The sequence below is a fragment of the Euprymna scolopes genome, chromosome 11 (assembly GCF_053919585.1).
Source record: "Euprymna scolopes isolate OS-2025 chromosome 11, ASM5391958v1, whole genome shotgun sequence".
NCBI lineage: Eukaryota > Metazoa > Mollusca > Cephalopoda > Sepiida > Sepiolidae > Euprymna > Euprymna scolopes.
In genome coordinates this window covers 19,409,662-19,431,489 of record NC_136492.1, presented here as the reverse complement: position 1 = coordinate 19,431,489, position 21,828 = coordinate 19,409,662, and the positions used below count along the sequence as shown (strand labels likewise).

Genomic DNA, 21,828 nt, shown 5'->3' with positions numbered 1-21,828 from the left:
TGTCGTAGTACCAAAGACTTCACATTTAGCGAACAGAATTAAGAATTTCTTTCCAAAAGTTTCTTATTTGTTGAACACATTATCACAGAACTACCTCCCTGTAGGCTAGAACATGGTCATCTTTGTGGTACCATAATAACAAATGAAAATTGACTCGTCAGAATCAAAGTTTGATTTGTCAGTTTAAATGCTATTTAGGCCCAACTTTTAAAATCCACCAACATCGGCAATTCAATCTGTGAAGCATTACCGTGGGACTGCTTCTACAGTTTGGTCATTTTCAAATCCACTGTAAACAAATACTTGTCATAAACTGTCTTCATAAGAAATCAATGTAGATTTGTGTTTTGAGAAAGAGGTAATACCTAGAAATATAAAAATCGAAATAAAATATGACATCAGATCATCTTTGATTTAATATAGTACATTACCAAACTGAAATGGCACTCACCCAAGGCAGGTTGAACCGGCTTCCTCTGAAAGAAGTTTCATGGGAATATCAAATTCACAAGTGACCCCCAATCACTTGTATTATACAATCAATAATTATTAGTTAAGCAAGTTGACACAAACTTGCTTCCCTGCAAACTGCAGCATGGTCATCTTCAAATCCAATGTCAACAAATATTTGTCATGAACTGCTCTCATAAGTAATCAGATTTTGTTCATTACAGTCATCAATTTCAATCCTCTCATAATATTCATCATTCAACTGACAATCTATCCATATCATTGGCTTTTTTTTATTTTTTTATTTTTTAGTAGAGGGCAGACACGACAGTGCTGCATTGTATGGTGCTTTTTTTTTCACATTTTTAGATTGTTGGGTCTGATTTGTAGCCCTAGATAGCCATAGTAGCTTTTGATCGCCTAATTACTGTTCTTAGGCAATTAAGTGTCTTCCACTGGAACTGTAGTGCTTCTGAATCAGGAGAGAGGGCTTTGGAGGCTGTCCTCAACTTGTCAGGTTTTAATTCCATACAACATTACACTGATAGGTTCTTCCCTGGGTTGATATTGGTAATACTCTGCTGGTGAATAATGGCAAGTTCTCTGAACTTACTCCATCTTACTCCTAATTCTTGCAATAATGCCAGCATCAATCCCCCCCCCGTGCTCTAATATCATCAAGATAACAAAACTTCTCAAAATTTATTCATTTTAAAATGTAGTTTTAAAAACTGAATAAGCCTCTTTTTTTTTTTTTTTTTTTAATATCCAGCCATTTTTTGTTTTGTTTATGTATTTATTTATTTATTTATTTTTTTTAGTTAGAAATTGATGTGACTCAAAGTTGTTTAAAGTTTCCTGCATCTGTTGTTTTGTTAATTAAATGTTAGCACTGAACAGGATGTATTTTGTTGATTGGTTCTGACTTTTGGGGGCGAAACTCAGAAAGCCTACTTGACTTGAATAGGTTTTCTTCATACTTGATGTATCTTGAGTATATGAAGTGGATAAGAGGTCTCCATTTTCTTGCTCACTTGTGTGTGTGTGTGTGTGTGTTAGATGCTTAGATGCAAGACACGCGAGTAAAACGGTTTTTGTTTTTTTTGTGTGTAGATGAAAAGACTACACTTTTGTATAGAGACAAAATAATATCTGTAGTTCTCTCAAATCTCGGGCACAGATGTCCTCAAAATCACCAACATTGAACGCTTTCACTTGTCCTATAATCACTTTCGGCCTTCCACTCCTTTGCTTGAATCATCTTCGACCTTCTTCAAGACCTGCAAAGTTGGGCTCATTCACAAGCATTTATTTAGTCAATATGATTTACATCAATCAATCAAAAAAAAATGTTTAGAAGCGGTTTTACTTCTTCATTAGGTTTTTCACACAAAAAAATTAGGTTAATTTGAAATTGTTTTACATTTGGTTAAGCACAAAATTATTTGGCTAAAATAAAACCAACTTGATACCATCTGTTTGATATTTGATACAGTTAATTTCATAGGATAGAATTCAATGATTTTTTTTCCACATAAATCAAGCTATTGCATGCATACAAGTGTTTTTTATAACAGTCAGGCCAAGGAGGACCATAGATTGGAGCTCAGTCGAGCACTTGCCATGAAAATAACGGTAAAGCAGAAGTCTGGCATTATTGCAAGAATTAGGGGTAAGATGGAGTAAGTTCAGAGAACTGTTGCCTTTACACAGAAGAGACGTCGCAAACCTGTTTCTGCTTTATAATTTTCATGGCAAGTGCTCATCTTGGCTCCAATCTATGGTCCCCCTAGCCTAACTTTCATGAAAAACACTCGTCTATCTAAAACCACTGTCAATAATTTCCCCCACTCTTTATCTGTGCCTAAACCTAAACGTAGATTCCATGGACAAAGCTTCTTTCTTAGAACTGCACACCTGTGGAACTCTGTTCCGTTTTCCTGCTTTCCAACTGATTACAATATGGTTGTCTTCAAGTATAACGTAAACAAATTCTTGATGAGCCATCCCCTTATCCAATTTATCAAGTTTCCACTACTATTGATGACTGACATATTCCCCTTGACCATTGTACACTCATTAACCCTTATCCTCGAATGGCCCCCGGGCCTTAATAAGCGGTGACTCCTTTGTAAAGAAGAAAAAAAAGTTAGGCTTCAAGAACTCTAGAAATAAGCAAATATAAAAGTGATGAATTCGGATCTCTTCCGGTTGACAATGTAAACAAATAGGACTGATACAATTGATTTCCCGAACAGAACAGTTTTGAATCCTTTTTATGCAAGGTTATAGCTAACCGTGCTTTCCGTGCTTTTTGGACCTCCCTTCCTCTTCGGAGAAGTCAACAAAAACTTTTTTTCCTTATTTTAAAGCGCCAGTAAGGCAGGCAGATATAGGCAGGCATTTGCCTTGTTGTAAATAATTTGTCTGCTAATGGGGAATTATTTATTGCTGGCGAATCAATTTTGCCTGCCATTTCACAATAGCACTTTAAAATTTACCTACCTATAGGGGAATTTTGCAAGGTTGGATTCGTTTCGTTTTGTTCAAAATAGTTACTAATTTATTTTCATTTTTTTTTTGTACGAAAACAAAACAGAACTTTTCCTATTGTTTCATTTCATTCGTTTTTAGTTTTGCCTCCTACATTTATAAGTATTTAATTACAACCTTGGCTAAGATCAAAGTGTAGTATCTGTTCTTCAGATGCTGCAAGCTATGACTAGCTATGACTAGCAAAGACCAGATGTGGGGGCAACCCCACATGCCTGACCTTTAACCAGCTCCCATTTCCCACCTCTCGGGAGCTGGTCCCCTTTTTCCCTTCCCCCTCCCTACACTCCTGACATTAAAAATCGGCCTTGTGCCTAATTTGCTCGGTGGGGGAGCAAATAAATACCATCTGTTCTTCAGATGCTGCACGTCCATTTTTTGTTCTCTTTCAGTGGAAGAACAGTCTTTCACAACTGAGACAATTTTTTATTTCTGTACCTTTTCTCCACATTAAAAAACGACCTTGGTATCTAACTCTGTCCCGTTGGGAGGCATTGTAAATGGGTACAACCAAAATGTGACAAAAGATACCAAGGTTTAAAAAAAAAATTATGAAATATGAAAAATTATAATTAGGGCAACTCAAAAATTGCATTTATTAATCAGGTTGAGTAATTTGACAAATTAATTATATAAGATATTTCATAAATCAATCCAAGTTTTTAAATTTCACGTCATAAGAACATTGAGCATTAATTGCTATTTTTAGGTTGCCCTAATTATAATAAAAAGAATGAAACAAAACTTTAGTAAAACAAGCAAAACATATTTTATAAAATTCTTGCTACAATAGTTTTGACCCCCCCCCCCACGGTCCTTTCTGGCTACGCCTTTGCTTTTACGTCCTTTTACAAAGATTAAGATCAAAATATAATGTTATTAAACCGTAAGTATAGGAGCCTCATTCTAATTTTGATAAAAAATGATTTGGATTTTAGAAAATGTTTAAAATTTATATCTTTTAGAAGAAATTAAAATTCAGGGAATCCTATTTTTATATATATATATATATATATACACACACACACACACACACTTTCTGGGTGTAGGCATCATGTTAAGACGCCATTTTGAATGTGATTTGAGTTGTTCAATATTTAATTACATAGGCGATAAAGTTATTGAAAAGTAACTACCTATTAAGTTCTCTTACTAAGTGACAACCTTTCCTTTATATTTCCGTAATTAAAGAAGTCAGTTTTAGTTAAACCTGATTTAGTAAGATTGAAAGAAAAAATGTTTGGAGTGAACATTTTTGTATTAATTTTTTTTTTTTTTCTTTATTCTTTTTTTTTCTTTTTATCCTTTTTCTGTTTTTTCTGTTCTTTTTTTCTTTTTATTTTTAGCCTTTTTCCTTTTTACCCTTTTCCTTGTTACCCCTTTTTTTTTTTTTTAGCCTTTTTATCCTTTATGATCTGCTTGGACATTTTTGTATTAGCTTTTTTGTTGTTGTTTTTCTCTTTTTTCTTTTTATTCTTTTTCGTTTTTATTTTTATTCTATACTTTTTATCCTTTTTTCTTTTTAGCTTTTTCTCTTTTACCCTTTTTCCTTTTTAGCCTTTTCCCTTTTTTCTTTTTAGCCTTTTCTCTTTTTTCTTTTTAGCCTTTTCCATTTTTTATTTTTAGCCTTTTCCCTTTTTTCTGTTTAGCCTTTTCCCTTTTTTCTGTTTAGCCTTTTCCCTTTTTTCTTTTTAGCCTTTTCCCTTTTTTCTTTTTACCTTTTCCCTTTTTTCTGTTTAGCCTTTTCCCTTTTTTCTGTTTAGCCTTTTCTCTTTTTTCTGTTTAGCCTTTTCCCTTTTTTCTGTTTAGCCTTTTTCCTTTTTAAAGTTTTTTTTTTTTTTTAGCCTTTTCTTTTTTTGGCCTTTTTTAGCCTTTTCTTTTTTTGGCCTTTTTTAGCCTTTTCTTTTTTGGCCTTTTTTAGCCTTTTCTTTTTAGCCTTTTTTCCTTTTAGCCTTTTTTCCTTTTAGCCTTTTTTCCTTTTAGCCTTTTTTCTTTTTAGCCTTTTTTCTTTTTAGCCTTTTTTCTTTTTAGCCTTTTTCTTTTTAGCCTTTTTCTTTTTAGCCTTTTTCTTTTTAGCCTTTTTCTTTTTAGCCTTTTTCTTTTTAGCCTTTTTCTTTTTAGCCTTTTTTTATACTTTCTTTTTAGCCTTTTTTAGCCTTTTTTTTTTCTTTTTAGACTTTTTTCCCTTTTTAGCCTTTTTTAGCCTTTTTCCCCTTTTTTAACCTTTTTTTCTTTTTCTTTTCTTTTCATCTCATTTTTCATTTAAATGTAAGATTTAAGAATCAATAAAATTTCAAGTGCAATTCCAGGCATTCACAGTAGGTTATCTTTCCCATCCACTTAAATTTGCCATTTAAAACTTGATTAGGCATTAATTTAAAGCTCGATTCTTTTTATGTAGTTTTATTTTTAAGTCTTTCTGATTTATTTTTTGAACTGCTTGACTTGAATTGATTTAGTATAAACTAGATGTGCCGACCTGGTGTTGCTTTAGATGCAGTGAATTTATATTGCTTTTTAATTTTTTTTTTTTTTCCTCACCTATTTAACTCAAGGTAGACAACTCCTGTCATATTCCTCCATTTAAAATGAGTTATGAGCCTTCATTAATTTGTATCTTTCGGTGATTATTCTTAAATGTTTGCTATTAGCAGGTGTCTGGGCCAGACTATGTAATTAAAAAATTAATTGTACTTTTTTTATTATTAGGTGGGAGGGGATCCCTGCTTACCAAAGCCTGAAGGCCACTCGAGAACAAGTATTTATCTTCCTCTCATGGCAAAATGATGTGACTCAAGAAAATGGGATTTGAAGAGTCAGAACCCTAGAAGAGCATTCTGGACAATAAAAGAAAAATGCATGGGCAGCCCTGTGACATTTCCTAGTAGAAGCACCTCCAGCAATTAGCAATAAACTAACCCCTTCTTAAAGAGAAAAAGCAAAGGGTGGACTTTCTAGAACTGCATAGGATCAGCAACATAGTGCAACAGGGAAGAGCCCATTTCAGAAATGGTCTAGACTTTTAATTTGGGTGTCAAAGTAAAAACCCTGATGGCATAATGAGTGTCAGGTGGCTGGTGAGACAACACCGTGATTACTTGAAAATAGCCAGGTTATAGTGAACTGGAAGTAGTCCTGTGGTATTGTGTCCCACAGACGGACAGTTCTAGGGAAGAAACTTTGTTCATGGAATTTGTTTATTTGTAGGCACAAATACATAATAAATGAAATTATTAGCAGGCAGTTGTTGCAGATAGCCAAGCGTTTACTGCGAATGTTCTACAAGGGGAGCATGGATAGAAACTCGGTTGAAAACTTGGCATGAAAATAATGATAGAGCAGATATAGATTCACTACATCTCTTTTGTGAGAAAGAAGAAGGGTGCCAATAACATGGTACAACAATAACGAATGAAATTTGGCAAGTTGGAGAAAAAAGTTTGATCCATCAGCAATTAAGGTTTGACTTGGAAAATCTGGCAAGATAATTTTATATACTAGATTTGGTTGAATTGTTGGGGTTTTTTTTTCTCTCTCTCTTTTTGCTTCTTGTCTTAAAAGTCAACTTAAACCACATTTATTCTTTTTCACTCCCAAGAAAGGCATATTGCCACTTGGATGTAAATGGTTACTATTTGGAATCATGTCTAATAGGGGACTGTGGGGAGTTGAGCAGTAAGATGTTTGTTTACTTTACATTTAAACTTCTGCAGGTTAGTACAGTCAGGAAGCAGGAAACAGGGGAGAGATTCCAAAGTTTAGCAGTTTGAGGAAAGAAACTATTAGAGTAGAAAGCTTTTCCGGCACTTAGGGACCTCAACAGTGATGAGGTGAGATTTTGCTACTTGTCAGGTTATTACTTTTGTTTCTATATTCAACATATTTAAAATGTTCATAGAATATAGCCAAACTTTGCATGAACCAGCCCATTTAGCATAATGAGCGTTTGGCTGGAATGATCGGGGTTCAATCCTTGGTTGAGTCAGACTAAAGACTCAAGAAATGGTTGTTCATGTCTTTTTGCTAAACACTCTGCATTATAGGTAGGATAAATCTGTAGGATAAAGGGTAAGTGGAGGACTCTTGAAAAAGGAGTGACCTCTTCCTCTATACTTCGGTGCAATAGCCAATGATAAAAAGATTATGGTCGACCACTTTGCATGTATTGACTCTTGTGTGTACACTGCAGCTTTTATGGCTACCATGATTTGGTTACAGCTGTTCTAAATTTTAGACATTAACAGAAGATACTTACGGATTATAGTAATGTAAAACTTCAACAATACAGTGTTCAACAGATATTAAACAAACTTATGCAATGGGAACGCACATGGGAAACACATGCGTTTTACAACACATGTGTACTTGTACACAATCAATTAATAAAAATTTCTTTGTTTTACATACTTATCTTCACTCTTGATTAGCGCTTTTCCACATAGTCGTTTCTTACATAGTTAAGTGGCTGAGGTCGTCTGTTTAACCCAAGACAAATAAAATTCATGTGTGGGAAAACAGACTTGTTAGCGGTTTTAAATGTTTTATTGGGGAGAGAGATTCATTCACAGAGAAAGAGGGAGAGAGACAAAAAATTTTCCCTTTATTTACTTCATGGAAGTAGTATGCTCCATACAATTGCGAATTACTTAGGATCTCTATCCAGTCATGGCTGATAGAACAAGAGCATACTACTCTCATGGAATGAATAAAGGATTCCATTTGAAATTCGGTCCAAATTTCTGAGTTCGGCAGAAACATTCCCAAGTTGGACAAGGTACACCTGAAGAAGTTCGGAAGTTACATCGATCGAAACATTGTGAAAATGACATTCAAGATGAGACTAATAGTCCAAAAAATCCAAATAATGCAAACAACCAATCTTCATCTCAAAAATTTAGAAACGTAAAATAATTTTGCATTGTATATTCGCTTACAGAAATCAAAATATAATATTATTATTCAAAATGTAATACTACTGAAATTTTAGCTGAGAATCCTTCTTTCAATTTGTTTCAAAATCCAGACCATTTTAATTCTAGAAAATGTCTCAAATTCATGGCTCCATTCTAAGAAATGGAAATGAAGTGAATTTTGTCTTATTGGTGTCTAATGACTGGATAAAGTTCAAAGAAAATCTGCTGTGTTTGAATTTTGAAATGGGAGGTTGTGAGTGTATTATGTTCCATAAAAAAAATATTCAAAGGAAACTGAAATTTGGGGAATATTTGCTGATGTCTAATTAAATAGTGTTAAAATTTCACAAAAATCGGATGTGTGTTTTCCTCACTTTATACCTATTTTATCTATCTATAAATATAAAAGCTAAAATGTGTGTATGTTTGTTTGTATGTATATGTATGTATGTTTGTTTTTATGTATGTGTGTTTGTATGTCTCGCAAAAACTTTCCACACGGGTCATGGATTTTTGCCAGATGATATCATTTTAAACTTCCAACCTTCGCCCAACAAATATAAAAAAATTGGCCAAAAACGTTAATTCCTTCACCCTGAAATCAGTAGTTTTCTAGGAGGGGGGGGTCAGCAAAAACCATCCTCTCATGACGAGTTTGCTTCTACGCATGCGTCATATGTCGTAACCTGATTTACTTGAAATATTTGAAAAAGCGACAGAATTTCGTCGACATCGTCTTAGCTCAGTTGCTTAGAGTGCGGCCTCATTATCTAAACGTTTTGGGTTTGAATCGTGGTGTGAGATGTCTTTTCTTTGTTTTTTTTTTTTTCGATTTTTAAAATTTTAATATTGAAGTCGAATTATTTAAGCCATTTTTCACGTAACATTCGTTTTTCTCTTTCGCATTTGCCTTACGTTAGTTTTTTTTTACTTCGCTTATTCTTAGATTTTCATTAACCCCACCCCCACCCCACCTCCAGCCAACCACACACAACCAAAAACACCCGGGCAACGCCGAGTACCCCCCCCCCCGCTAGTCTAATATATAAAGGACAAAATGGGTGCAAGTGTTTGTGTATATCCGTCAAAGGCTTTTTGCGTTGGGCTTCTCGCATCCAGTTAGATTCCACGAGAAGTTTTTGCATACTTCCCAGATCGTAATATCTCGCATTTGCAAACGGATATCATCTCTTTTTTTTTTTTTTTTTTTAATAGAGTTAAACTAAATTCCCACTGTGCCATCATCTCCAGTGTTTGTTTGTTTCTCTTGTTTGTATAAATAAAGCGAAACTTATTAGAATGCAAACGCCTAGCCTTCAGGCCGGGTAGTATCTGTTCTGTAACTGGTCCTTGGTCAATATAGGGGGAAACCCTTCATACTGAGACAATTACTATTTATTTGGATACTGCTAGAGTGTCCCCTTTTTGGGGGAGCTGGTTTTTCCCCAACATTAAAAAACGACCTTGTGTCTGATTTGCTTTTGTGGGAGCTTTAAAAGCAACCTAATTTTTACAGGTCATTTTTTTTTTATTTACTACGTTAAATTTGAACGCTTTAGACTTCCAGTCACGTCATGGGGTAGCGGTAAGACATCAGACTTTCAATTTCTTCTCTGCCTGCGCATCATGGGTTCGAGCCTGCTTGCCTACTACCACTTTTATTTGTTTTGTTTTTTTGCTCAACACACACCTCCAAACACCTAGACAACGCCAGGCACCCAGGCTAGGATAAAACTAAATGAAACTGAATATAGCCTACATTTAGACTACATTAGACTTTTGCTTCATCGATTAGTTAATGACTCCTGTACATACAACTATACCTAATTTTATAAAGATAGAGAAAAGATATACAGGATACAACAATAAAAGCTAACATGCAAATTTAAATTTCATATTTTGCACCCATTGACCTGCAAATCACTCTAAGACCAAGCACTGCCTTTTTTTTTTTTTTTTTTTTTTTTTTTTGCACCAGTGACCAATCTATAATTTCAAAGTATAACCATTGGTATGACAGAATCCATAATATAAATATCTTACTTGATACTTATCTTTTGCATATCTGGCCCTTTTTTTAACCATTCAAATTCTATTTTTCTTTTTCACAGGAAAGGGTCGCACCCTGAAATTACCTCAGCTGATTGATATAGCGGCTCAGATAGCCAGTGGCATGTCCTATCTGGAATCCCAGAATTATATTCACAGAGATCTTGCAGCAAGAAATATTCTGGTTGGAGAGAATAATACTGTCAAGATTGCAGACTTTGGTCTCGCAAGAGTGATCAAGGTAAGTGGAATGGATTTTGTTGTGATTTATTTATTCTCAAGATGAGAACAGTAGCCCGAATAATCCAAATAATTTGGGAGAATATTAGTGGTGGAGTTCCAAAAGTTGACTAATTAGATTTCTTACAAATTGTTTTAAAGTGTCGTGGTGGTAGTATGAGGACTTGAGACTGTAGGAGGGTTAGATCCTCCTACTCTATTATATTTTTAATTAAAAAAAACTGTTGATCAGATTAAATATTAAATTCATTAAAATTGATTGGAAATTAAATTTTGTTTTAAGAACACTGACCAATATTTGCCCAAACTGACTGAAATGTTTTTTTTGATGTTTCTGAAATTTTAAGATGAGAATTGATTTTTCATATTTGGATTATTTGGGCTACTGCTCTCATCTTGAGTGTTATTTGCATAACTTTTTCATCGATCTAACCTCCAACCGTCTTCAGGTGTATTTTGTCAAACTCGGGAATCTTCTTGTTAAACTATGGAATCTCCACAGAATTTTGAATGGAACCCTTTAATCCATGGTGGTAGCATGCTCTTGTTCCATCAGCCATGACCGGGAAGAAGTTTTACATAATTCACAGTAGTATTTTTAAGTGTCTTCTGCACTAATGATTCAACCTTCAACCTCCCGAAGAGTGTAATTTACAATTGATTTTTGACCATTATCCATTACATTGTTATCCATTGCACCACGGAGCCTTTAGGAGGACGTTTGAAATTTCAGTGCAGATTCTCAAGTTCAACAGAAAGCTTCCAGAGTTTGATATGATAGATACACCTGAAGAAGGTTGGAGGTTGCATTGACCAAAACGTTGTGAAAATAACACTCAAGATGATAGCAGTAGTCCAAAGAATTCAAATAATAAAGACTGTTTTAATGTTAGAAATAAAGTTTTGACCGCCATATTGTTTTCGTTTCGATTATTGTTCTAACGGAGTTTTACTAAAAACTTAAAATATGAAATTATTTATTATTTGTTACACCACAAGAAAAACATAATGAGAAATTTAAAAAAAAAAAAATATAGGAAAAAGAATGGATAGTTTTTAGTTTAACCATAAAATAACTGTTATCAACTTTTTGGCTAAGTGTAGTATCTGTTCTGATTAAACTGAGACAATTATTTTCCTTAGTCTAGAAGAATTTCTTCTTCACTGACCAAGGATATAAAAGGGCAGTCGCAGTGGGTTTTTATTACTGTACACATAGATTTGAAAAAGTTGTCAAAAAAACAAATATATAACAAATAAATGTCATCAAAGGCAAGATAAGTTACTTTTCTACCAAACTGGATATGTTTTAGTGTTTTTATTGATTGTAACATGTTTATTCAGCTCAAAAAACATAGTGTTTACTGATGTATTGGAAAATTTAAAATGGCGCCCGAATCTCTCTTTGACACGCTAAGTTTGGGAAAAGGAGTTATAAATGAAAAAAACTAGACAAAATACAGTTAAAAACTCGCTCAATATATGTAACCGTGACATAGGCTGACATACAGTCCTGGTCAAAATCATAAGCCCACTTACGAAAGTAAGCGTTTACGCATATTATCAAATTTTTAATCAAACAATTGGTTGAAACCATTGCCAAAAATATGATGGAAAAAAAATGAAATCTACTTCATTCGAAACCTTGACCCTGATCTAATAGTTATTTTTTGAAAAACAAACATTTTCACCTGGTCAAAATGCTAAGACCACTGATAATTTATCTAACAAAAGGTAATTATAAATTACTAAAAAGGGTCTCAGTATTTAGTATAGCCTCCATTATTATGAATTACTTCAAAAATTCTTTTCAGCATGCTTGCAACTTAGTTTTTTATCAGTTGCGAAGAAATTTTATCCCATTTACTGAAAACTGAATCAGAAAGTTCCTTTATCGAATCATACTGGGTCCAATCCTTGAACACTTCTTTTGCCATCCATCCCCAAAGATTTTCAATGGGATTGAGGTCCGGATAACATGCATGCTGGATGATCTAACAGTTCTATATTATTTGAAGAAAAGTATTCTCGTGCTTGTCGAGAAGTGTGTATCGCAACGTTATCTTGCTGGAAAATCCAATTTCTTCCACACAAACGTGGACCTTTAGTCCTGATAGAAGCATTTTCAAGCATTGAAATGTACTTCAATGATGTTTGCCGGCCTTTCGCTATTTGCAACTTTAGGGTCCCAGCTGACGAGAAAGCACCCCAGATCATTAAAGACCCTCCTCCACTATGCCGAGTTAAAAAAAGTCTCTTTGGGACAATTTTTATCATACCAATAGTGTTGAAATCCATCTGGACCATCTAGATTAAACTTTTTCTCATCGGAGAAAATTTCATTTTCCCACTTCTCTTCATCCCAAGTCTGGTATTTGGTGGCATATTTAAGTCGGTTAGTTTTGTGCTGTTCAAGATGTGGTTTCTGCAGTCGTTTTAAATGATTGAAACCCTTTATTTTCAGATCCCTTATGTTTTAGGACTACATTCTGCTGCTGTTTGGCTTTTCAATCGACTTGAGCTCATGCTAGAGTTTTTTTTTAAACTTCTGATACGGCGATCCAGTGATGGGGTTATTTTTGTTGGTCAACTTGGACTCTTTTTGTGCCCATATTGATCTGGATTTCTTTAAAAAGTTGTGATGACTGTTTTGCTACGATTCACTTTGTTTGCAATGGATCTATGGGAGAGTCCACCCCTATTAAGCTCAAAGATCCTTCTTATCTCAAACTCTGATATGGTTTCCGTTTTGCCATTTATAATTTAGTAAGATGTTTTTTATCCACTAACAAGTTGCTTTTAGTAACATAGAAAGCTTTTCGTATTCATTTTTTCAAAACTAGCCGATTTTATTAAAGTGGTCTTATCATTTTGACCAGGTGAAAACGTTTGTTTTTTAAAAAATAATTATTAGATCAGGGTTAAGGTTTCGAATGAAGCAAATTTCATTTTTTTTTTCCATCATATTTTCCCTTTTGGCAATGGTTTCAACCATTTGTTTGATTAAAAATTTGATAATATACGTAAACGATTACTTTCTTAAGTGGTCTTATGATTTTGACCAGGACTGTATATTCAGTGGGTTTTTAACAGTATTTTGCATATTTTTTATTTTTAACTCCCTTTCCCAAACATATCGTGTCGAAGAGAGATTTGGCCGTCATTTTAAATTTTCCAATTCATCGGAAAACACTGATGTTTTTCGAGCTAAATAAACATGTAACATTAAATAAAAACTCTAAAAACATATCCAGTTAGGAAAAAAAGTAACTTCTCTAGCCTTTGATAACATTTATTTGTTATGTATTTGTTTTTTGACAACTTTTTTGAATCTATGTGTACAGTAAAACAAATCCGAATCGGTTTTATCCAGATTGTCATGTAGTGGTACACATTTGCGGCAGATCAAAAGGGGTTGATTCGTCGTTAAACAGATAAGCTAACCCTCACCGCTCCAACACATCTTGGGTCCTGATTATAACCTTCAAAAACATCCAGTTGTTAGGCCCTAATGGGGGAAGTGAAAAATATAGAGTTGACTCTTAGTTATCGTTTCTCTCAGGTCCTCGTTGACCCAGAGTATTAACTTGTTAGGTATCTAGTGCTACCAGATCAGGTTGTCTGAAGATACTGGCTTCCTGGACAAAAATGCACCAAACATTATTGTTATTTTTCCTTTTCCTTTGCAAAACTCAATCATGTTCTGCAAAGTTAACAGCAAGAACAAAAATTTTCCTCTACAAAACAATCAAACCAAACATTTTGAATAAATATTTGAAGATATATAAAAAAAAAAAATTGAAGCATAAAAACCTTTTCCAAAATTACTGAATTTAACATCAAATAACCTGAAAAGGGTTGATATGCAGTAAAACAAAACAACCAAACCAAACACTATGAATAAATATTTGAAGATATAAAAAAAAACTTGCAGCATAAAAACCTTTTTTTAAATTACTTGATTTGTCATTAAATTACCTGAAAAAGGTTGATATGCCACAAAACAACCAAACCAAACACCATGAATGAATATTTGAAGATATAAAAATTAAAAAAAAATTGAAGCATAAAAACTTTTTTTTTTTAATTACTTGATTTGTCATTAAATTACCTGAAAAAGATTGATATGCCACAAAACAACCAAACCAAACCTCATCAATAAATATTAAAAAAAAAACTTGAAGCCTAAATTTTTTTTTCTAAAATTCAACATTAAATACCCTGAAAAGGGTTGATATGTGATAAAACAAAACGACTGACCCACCTTAAGGTGTATACCATTTTCCTGAAATCTATAACTGCGCATAATCTGCCTTATTCGATAATCAGGCAAACACCGCTTTCGTCTTTCTTTTCCTTTCATCCGAGACAGAATGTGCGCATGTACCCTTTGATTTTTTTTCTCTTCCGCCCTTTCTTTGTTATTGATCGATAGTGTGTGAGTATGAAATCAATCATTTTTTGAACAGATGCCGCACACGTATGAGGCACATTGCATTATTCACCGTGACTTCGCACAGAAATTGAATCAATCACTACCATTCTTTCGATGCCAGCTCTCGCAAGATTGGCAGGTAGGAGGGGGGGGGCAAAAAACCTGTACAATCAACAATTGGGCATATATTATTCTCAGAGATGGCAAAAAGAAATTGTTACTGTTTAGGATTAGGTATCCGTAGCGTTTCTGAATTCTTGGTTATTTGTATTATTTTGATTCTTTGGATTTTATATGTTGCGTCAACATCACCACCGCAAATTTACAGATATTATTTAGATTCTTCTAACTAGGGTTCTCATCTTAAATGTGATTAAACTAACTCCTTCTCAAAGGTAAGAAGACAAAGCTTGTTAAGGTGGACCTCCTAGACCAAAAGACCAAAGCCATACCTCAGTCAGCAGCGGAAAAGTCATTGCAACAATGGCCTATGCTCTGTTGGCTTTGAGTCCGAGGGAAAATCCATAGCTGACAATAATCTCTGTAACTAGAATTGCATACATCGCGTCAACATCACAACTGCAAATCTACAGATACGTTCATATTATTTAGATTCTTCAGACTACTGTTCTCATCTTGAGAGGCATTTTTCACTATGTTTCGGTTGATGTAACCTCCAACCTTTTTCAGGTGTATCTTGGCAAACTCTGGAATCTGCATGGAATTTCGAATGGAACCCTTTATTTGCTGCATAATATTTGTGGGGAAAAAACCCCCAGCAAAGTGCTTGATTATATTTTTTTTTAAATCATTATAAGAGCATAGTATTTATGTTAAAATGTTACAAAAAGTCAGAAAAACATTGGTACCGTTAGTTTCAAATCTGATATAAGATATATGATATATATAATTGTCTTCAGCCTCTGTTTATATCTGTTCTCACTGGAAATGGCGCCTGCCATTTTTTTTTTTGTTTTGTTTGTTTGTTTTTTCTTTTCAATTGTATTTTATTTATTTATTTGTATCTGTCTATTAATTATTTTGGCAAATAAATTACTCAACTTTGTTTCCCAGCAGTCCCTTAAATTTTGTGCTAATTAGCAAGTTCTTTATTTTATTCTGTTAGTTATTTCCTCTACAGAGAAAAATATGAATCTGTGAGACTCCATGGAATAAGAAAAATACTTTTATTATATTCCCTGTATTTGAACATTTGATGATTTAATAAATAAATTATTATTCTCTATCATTGAAAAATATATGTATATAATTCACCATGTTACAGAAGGTCAGAAAAACATTAGTACTGTCAGTTTTAAATCTGATATAAGAGGACCAATTCATGGTTGAACAATACTGAATACTCTTCAGCGTCTATTTATATCTGTTCTCACTGGAAATGGCGATTGCACGTTTTGCAGATCACAATTATTTATTTATGTGTGTGTGTCTAACTATTGTGTATCTCAACAGATAAATTACTCACCTTTGTTTGGAAGTCCCGTAAACGTGGAACTTCCGGTTTATGGGTTGGCAGGTTTAGGGAAAAAATCTGGATTTCAAAATATTTATAATTCAAAACAATGTAGTTTGTTTTAAGTATGTAATAGCGTTAAAAACTATTTAATAAATAATGTATACTAAAATTTGGGCATATATATATATATATATATATATATATATATATATATATATATATCGTGACCCATAAAAAACGGGACCCAGCTCGAATTAGACCCCATTTTTTACTGTTTTGTCCTAATGAAATGAAACTTTGGTCATAACTAGTTTATTATATTCAAAACCTAACATCAAAACACTAGGGTCTTGAACCTTTTCCTCTTTTTTTCTCCGTTCTACAGCATGTTCTAGATGGCCTCTTTTTTTTTCTTTTTTTTTTTTTGTCACCCTGTATATATATATATATATATATATATATATATATATATATATATATATATATGTGTGTGTGTGTGTGTGTGCGTGCGTTTGTGTACATGTTATTCCACATATAATTATAGAAAAGTATTTTCAAAATTGTGAGACTTGTAAGAAGCATAAAAAATTATGTTTTTAATTTATTATATTTTATTTTGATATTTTGAGCAGTCCTCTGCTCTTGTCGCGAAATGGATCAAAATGAAATATGTTGAAAGTACTGGAAATTTTATCTTTGGGCAGCGTTTATTCCTTGCTGAAACGTTCAATATAGTCCATGTGAATTCTTATTTGAATGTTGTCGGTTTTTCTTTTTCTTTTTTTTTTCTTTTTTAATTTTGAACGCATGTATGTGTTTGTCTATATCAACCTCAAACAACTGATTTCAATATATAAATATATAGATATTACATATAAATTTGAATGCTTGTCCGTCAGAACAAGGACTATCTGATCATTCTTCCAGGATGATCAGTGACACATACTGAACTGCGAAGCAAGAGTTGTGCAATATCTAACCACTCTTTTACTGAGTCGACACTGCTTGAATTCAGTGTCAAGAAGTCCAAGATGACTGAAAACAGTGTCAAGATAAGCGTAAAACAAATACAGCACCTCGCATTCCCAAATGGTCATCAGGTTCAGTGATGTTTAACTTTGGTGTTCAAGCAGAAACCAACTTGTAAACATGATTATTGCTCTGTGTGTATGTATGTATGTGTGAAGTGAACGTGTGTGTGTACATTTCCTTACTCTATCAATTTTTAGTCTACAGACTCGAAATTTGATATACAGGGTACTGAGATTTTGGAAAATCTTTGTAATCCGTTTTCGTCCAGAAATTTGGCTGTTAAGGGGTCAAAGTTCAACGATTTGACCTTTGAGAACTCTACCAAACTCCTCCGCCAATTTTGGGTCTAAACACTTGAAATTTTAGATATAGGTTCCTTGGACATGCATCTAACTTAATGACTTGATTTGAGCCCAAAACAATAAATTTTAAGGGGTCATAATAGGGGTTAAAGTTTTTAAAAAAATTGACCGCTTTTTTTTTTTTTTTTTGCTCAACATACACCTCCAAACACTCGGGCAACGCCAGGCTGAAATGCTAGTGTATATGTATATATATGTGTGTGTGTGTGTGTGTATATATATATATATATATATATATATATATATATATATATATATATATATAGGCAGCAATTCATTATTCAAACACGTCTGAGGAGGATTGTTGTTGTTATCGCTTTTTTCTTTTCTTTTGAGGTTTGGTCTATTTATAGTTTTTAGGGGTTTTTCTTATTGGTTATAAAGGTGGGTACAGGATGGTTAGGGGGCGAATTATTTTTATTTTTTATTTTGTGCTTGAATATATAAAGAAAAAAGCTCTTTAGGTTATGGCATTTCAAAGCTAAATGCTTCTCATCAGAAGAGGTAAAGAGCTAGAATTGTACAGAATGCAAATATATCCTGTTGACAAGAAAGTTCTTGCAGCTTTTAACTTTTAAAATTCAGATGGAATAAGAATTTATTGATCGAAATAAGCACCATCAGTAACGAGATCAGTAAAATAAAAATTTTGTCAATAACATAAAAATCTTGTGTTTTTAGAGCCCATGAAGTTGCTGAAGGCATTTTTGATATCGCTTAGGTTTTTGAAGTATTTCTTATGCAGAAAGTTGTTTTTGAAAAAGTGGTAGTGGGTAGGTGAGAGGCCTGGAGAATGTGCAGATGAGGCGAGGTTTCGTAGTCCAATTCGTTCAACTTATGCAGGGTCAATTTAGCAATGTGCAGTCAGGCATTGTCATGGAGGAGAATTGGGCATTTTTCTGTTGACTAATGCTGGGTGTTGTTGTCGAAGTTTCTGATGCATTTCATCTTTTTGTTGACAATACTTCTTTGCTATAATGGTTTCACCTGCATTAAAATAAACTAATGGATGAGACCAGTTGCAGATCACCAAACAATCAGCATGACCTTCTTTTGGTGCAACTGTGGCTTCGGAGCTTTGTTGGCATCTAACCACAGAGCTGAGTGTCGCCAGTTGTCGTAAAGAATCCACTTTTTATCGCAAGTCACAACCTGGTCGAAAAACAGGTTGTTCTTGTTACGTAAAAGAAAGGAAGATGACACTTCATAACGGCATTTCTTTTAGTTGTCGTTCAATTCGTGAGGCACCCATTTTTCAAGTTTTATTTTGTCTTTCCAATCTCTCTCAAATGGTTGGAAATCGTTGTATACGTTACGTCTAATTAAAAGCAAGTTCTAGAAGCGTTGTGTGTGAATTTGCTTTGACTAAGGTTCTTAATTGATCATTGTCAACATCCAATGGCTGACCACTACACATCATTTTCGCTTATTTGAAAATACATCATTTGAAATCAAAATTAAAAATTCTGCAAGCACCTTGTCAACCTAATAGAAAAAAAAAAACTGGCTTAATGACATTTTGATTAATAACAGAGATTTGATATCCATCTGTAGCTAACACTATACTAGCACACTATCTTTTAATGCGCAATTCAGTGGGGTTCTATTGTCATGATACCAACTTCCCAGGCGTTACCTTTGTTGGAGGAGGGGGGATAGTGTAGTATATGTTCATTTGTCATACATATTATAAAAAATATGTGTTCAGAAGTGCAGAGCATATTATTGCTTTTGCTATTGAATTCTATGTTTTTAAGTTTGAAAATGGAGCCGGGGGGGGGGTCAATCAAATATTGCCTTATCGGATTTCAAAGACAGACACAAATAACATTTAAGTTTACAAGTTGAATTTTGCTTCTGACTCACCAATTTTCCTTTGTCATTGACGTAATTTGTTATCAATATAATGACATTCTTGGCTACAATTTATTTATTTTTTTAATTACTTTATCAACCCCAGACAACTTAGATCATTTTTGAATAATCACCTAAAAATAAAGATCACAAGAAACTCGTTTTAAATTATAGAATACAATAGGAATTATCAACCTCAAGTTTAAAGATGTGCAAATACATAAAAATTGAAAATTTCACAGCAACCTAAGTAACACCGGGTAGGTACAGCCACAGGACATTAGAATATGCCAACTGTCTCCCTGCAGAGGGCAAATGTCCCTCAGTGGACCCTGGTGCTATCAGATCAGGCTGTCTGAAGATACTGGTTTAAAATGAACCAAGCATTAATTTTATCGTTTGTTTGTTTTTTTTTCTTTTCCCTATTCCAAAGCAATTTTTTATACAAAAATATCAAACCAAACACTAGGAATAAATATTTGAAGATATAAAAAAAACTTGAAGCATAAAGATATTTTTCCAAAATTACTGGATTCAGCATTAAATAATATGAAACGATCGATATACCGTAAAACAAAACAACCAAACCAAACACCATGAATAAATATTTGAAGATATAAAAAACTTAAAGCATAACATTTTTTTTTTTCAAAATTACTGAGTTATGCAAAAAAAAAAAAGGTTGATATGCCATCAAACAAAGCGTTTGAATATATAAAGAACTTGAAACATAAAACTTTTTCTTTTTTTTTTCTTTTTTTTTTTTCTTTTTTTTCTTTTTTAAATTACTGCATTAAATAACACGGACAGGGTTGATATGCGGTAAAACAAAACAAAGCCGGGTAGATAGAACTAGTGGAGAATATTTCTAAACAGTTGGAGATAAACCATGTTGAGAATGGAAACAAGTGATTTCGGGAACGGTAGTTGTTTGTAACCTGGTTGAGCGGAAGAGGCGGGGGGGAGGGGATTCTCTCCATTTACTGAATTGATTCAGTACTGTTTGGACAAGTGGGTGGGTCGGGGAAGATGACGAGCAGAATTAAAGGATTTCTTAGATTTTTTTTTTTTTTTTTTTTTTTTCCCCATTTATTATTGAAGATTTCAATTAAGGATGATTTGATCAAAGTTTGAAATTTGAAAAAGAAAAAACGATTTTCTGTATGAAATGGATTAAATTGGTGAAATGAAGCTTGGGGGTGGGGGGAAAAAAAGAAAAGAGCCAACGCTTTTGAACTTGTGGAGGATAACTCGGCTGCTGAAAATGTTGATCATGCTAGATTTTATTGAACTTGAAAGTTAACATCAAATCAATAAACGGATTTCAATAACACGACTCTTATCCCCCACCACCCCACCATCCCCCCACACACACCTTATTTTCTTCTCCATTTCTTCCAGTTCTGTTTTCTAGGGAAAATATTCATCTCTTCCTGCAATTTGCTTTACTTTTTGTAAAATGGAAAATTTTGTTTTAAAATGATGCTAAATTGTAAATTAATAAACTGTTATGAAATAAGTTATTTATTTACATTCTGGGCTTTATAAATCCACTAGCATGGAGATCTGACGTTGCCCGGGATTGAATGATGATCAACGACTGTTTCACACTTCTATATTTTATTGTCATCAAAATCTGTGAAATCCAACATTTTTTCAATCAAATTGATTGATTGCCTGCTTTAGTTGAGGACCCATCACAGCGCAGAGAGAGGGAGCTTTACATGCCTCCCCACAGTGACTTAGTCTACAATATACGTTCGTAGACATTTTGTAAACATTGTTTTTAAAAAATAAAAAATAATACTTCTATTATGTTTTAAACGACTGTAATAGTTTATTTTGGAAGTATATTTCATAAAGAAAATTGACAACCCACTTTAAAAACAGAAATTGCGAGTTTTATATATTTTATTCGCAGTTTTTTGTTGACTCTTCTGGCGGCCATGTTGTAAGCCCTAACGGTATTTTTGGAGATTACCAGTTTACATTGCATTGTAGAAAACCTACTGGTGATTTTATAAAATTATTTTTTATATATAACTAGCCTGAGTGCCCGGCGTTGTTCGGGTGGAGGAACAGAACGTGAAAAAAAGTGATGTGTTTTCCGTCACGTCCATCGCCAAACCAGAAGTGACATAAGTTTAAATTAAGGCCAGACAATCGAAAGGAGGCAATGATTTTCAGAAATATAGGCAAAAAAAGCGACCCCTTTCTGTAGAAAAGTGCCCAGTTGAGGATGAAGGAATTAATATTTATAGCCAATTTTTCGATATTTGTCATCCGAAGGGTCGAACTTCAAAATGAAAATCGGTCGCCTCTGTCGAAAGTTTTTGCAAGACATACATACATACAACTTTGTAACTGTGTTTATAAAAAAGAATATTAAAATCTGAAATGCTTAATAAGATTTGTGAGACTGATATCAAACAGAGAAAAAATAATTGTATCCGGTGAGGTATA

At 33.6% G+C, this 21,828-nt stretch overlaps 1 protein-coding gene across 3 annotated transcripts in view; it reads left to right on the top strand.

The window, feature by feature from the left end:
- LOC145287790 (tyrosine-protein kinase Src42A-like) overlaps positions 1-21,828 on the top strand; it is a 430,888-nt gene that overhangs the window by 390,375 nt on the left and 18,685 nt on the right. For all 3 annotated transcript variants that reach the window (XM_080135622.1, XM_080135620.1, XM_080135621.1), the window contains one exon: positions 10,028-10,206. In XM_080135622.1, the coding sequence (XP_079991748.1) occupies positions 10,028-10,206 (179 nt within the window). The remainder of the gene's footprint in view (positions 1-10,027; positions 10,207-21,828) is intronic.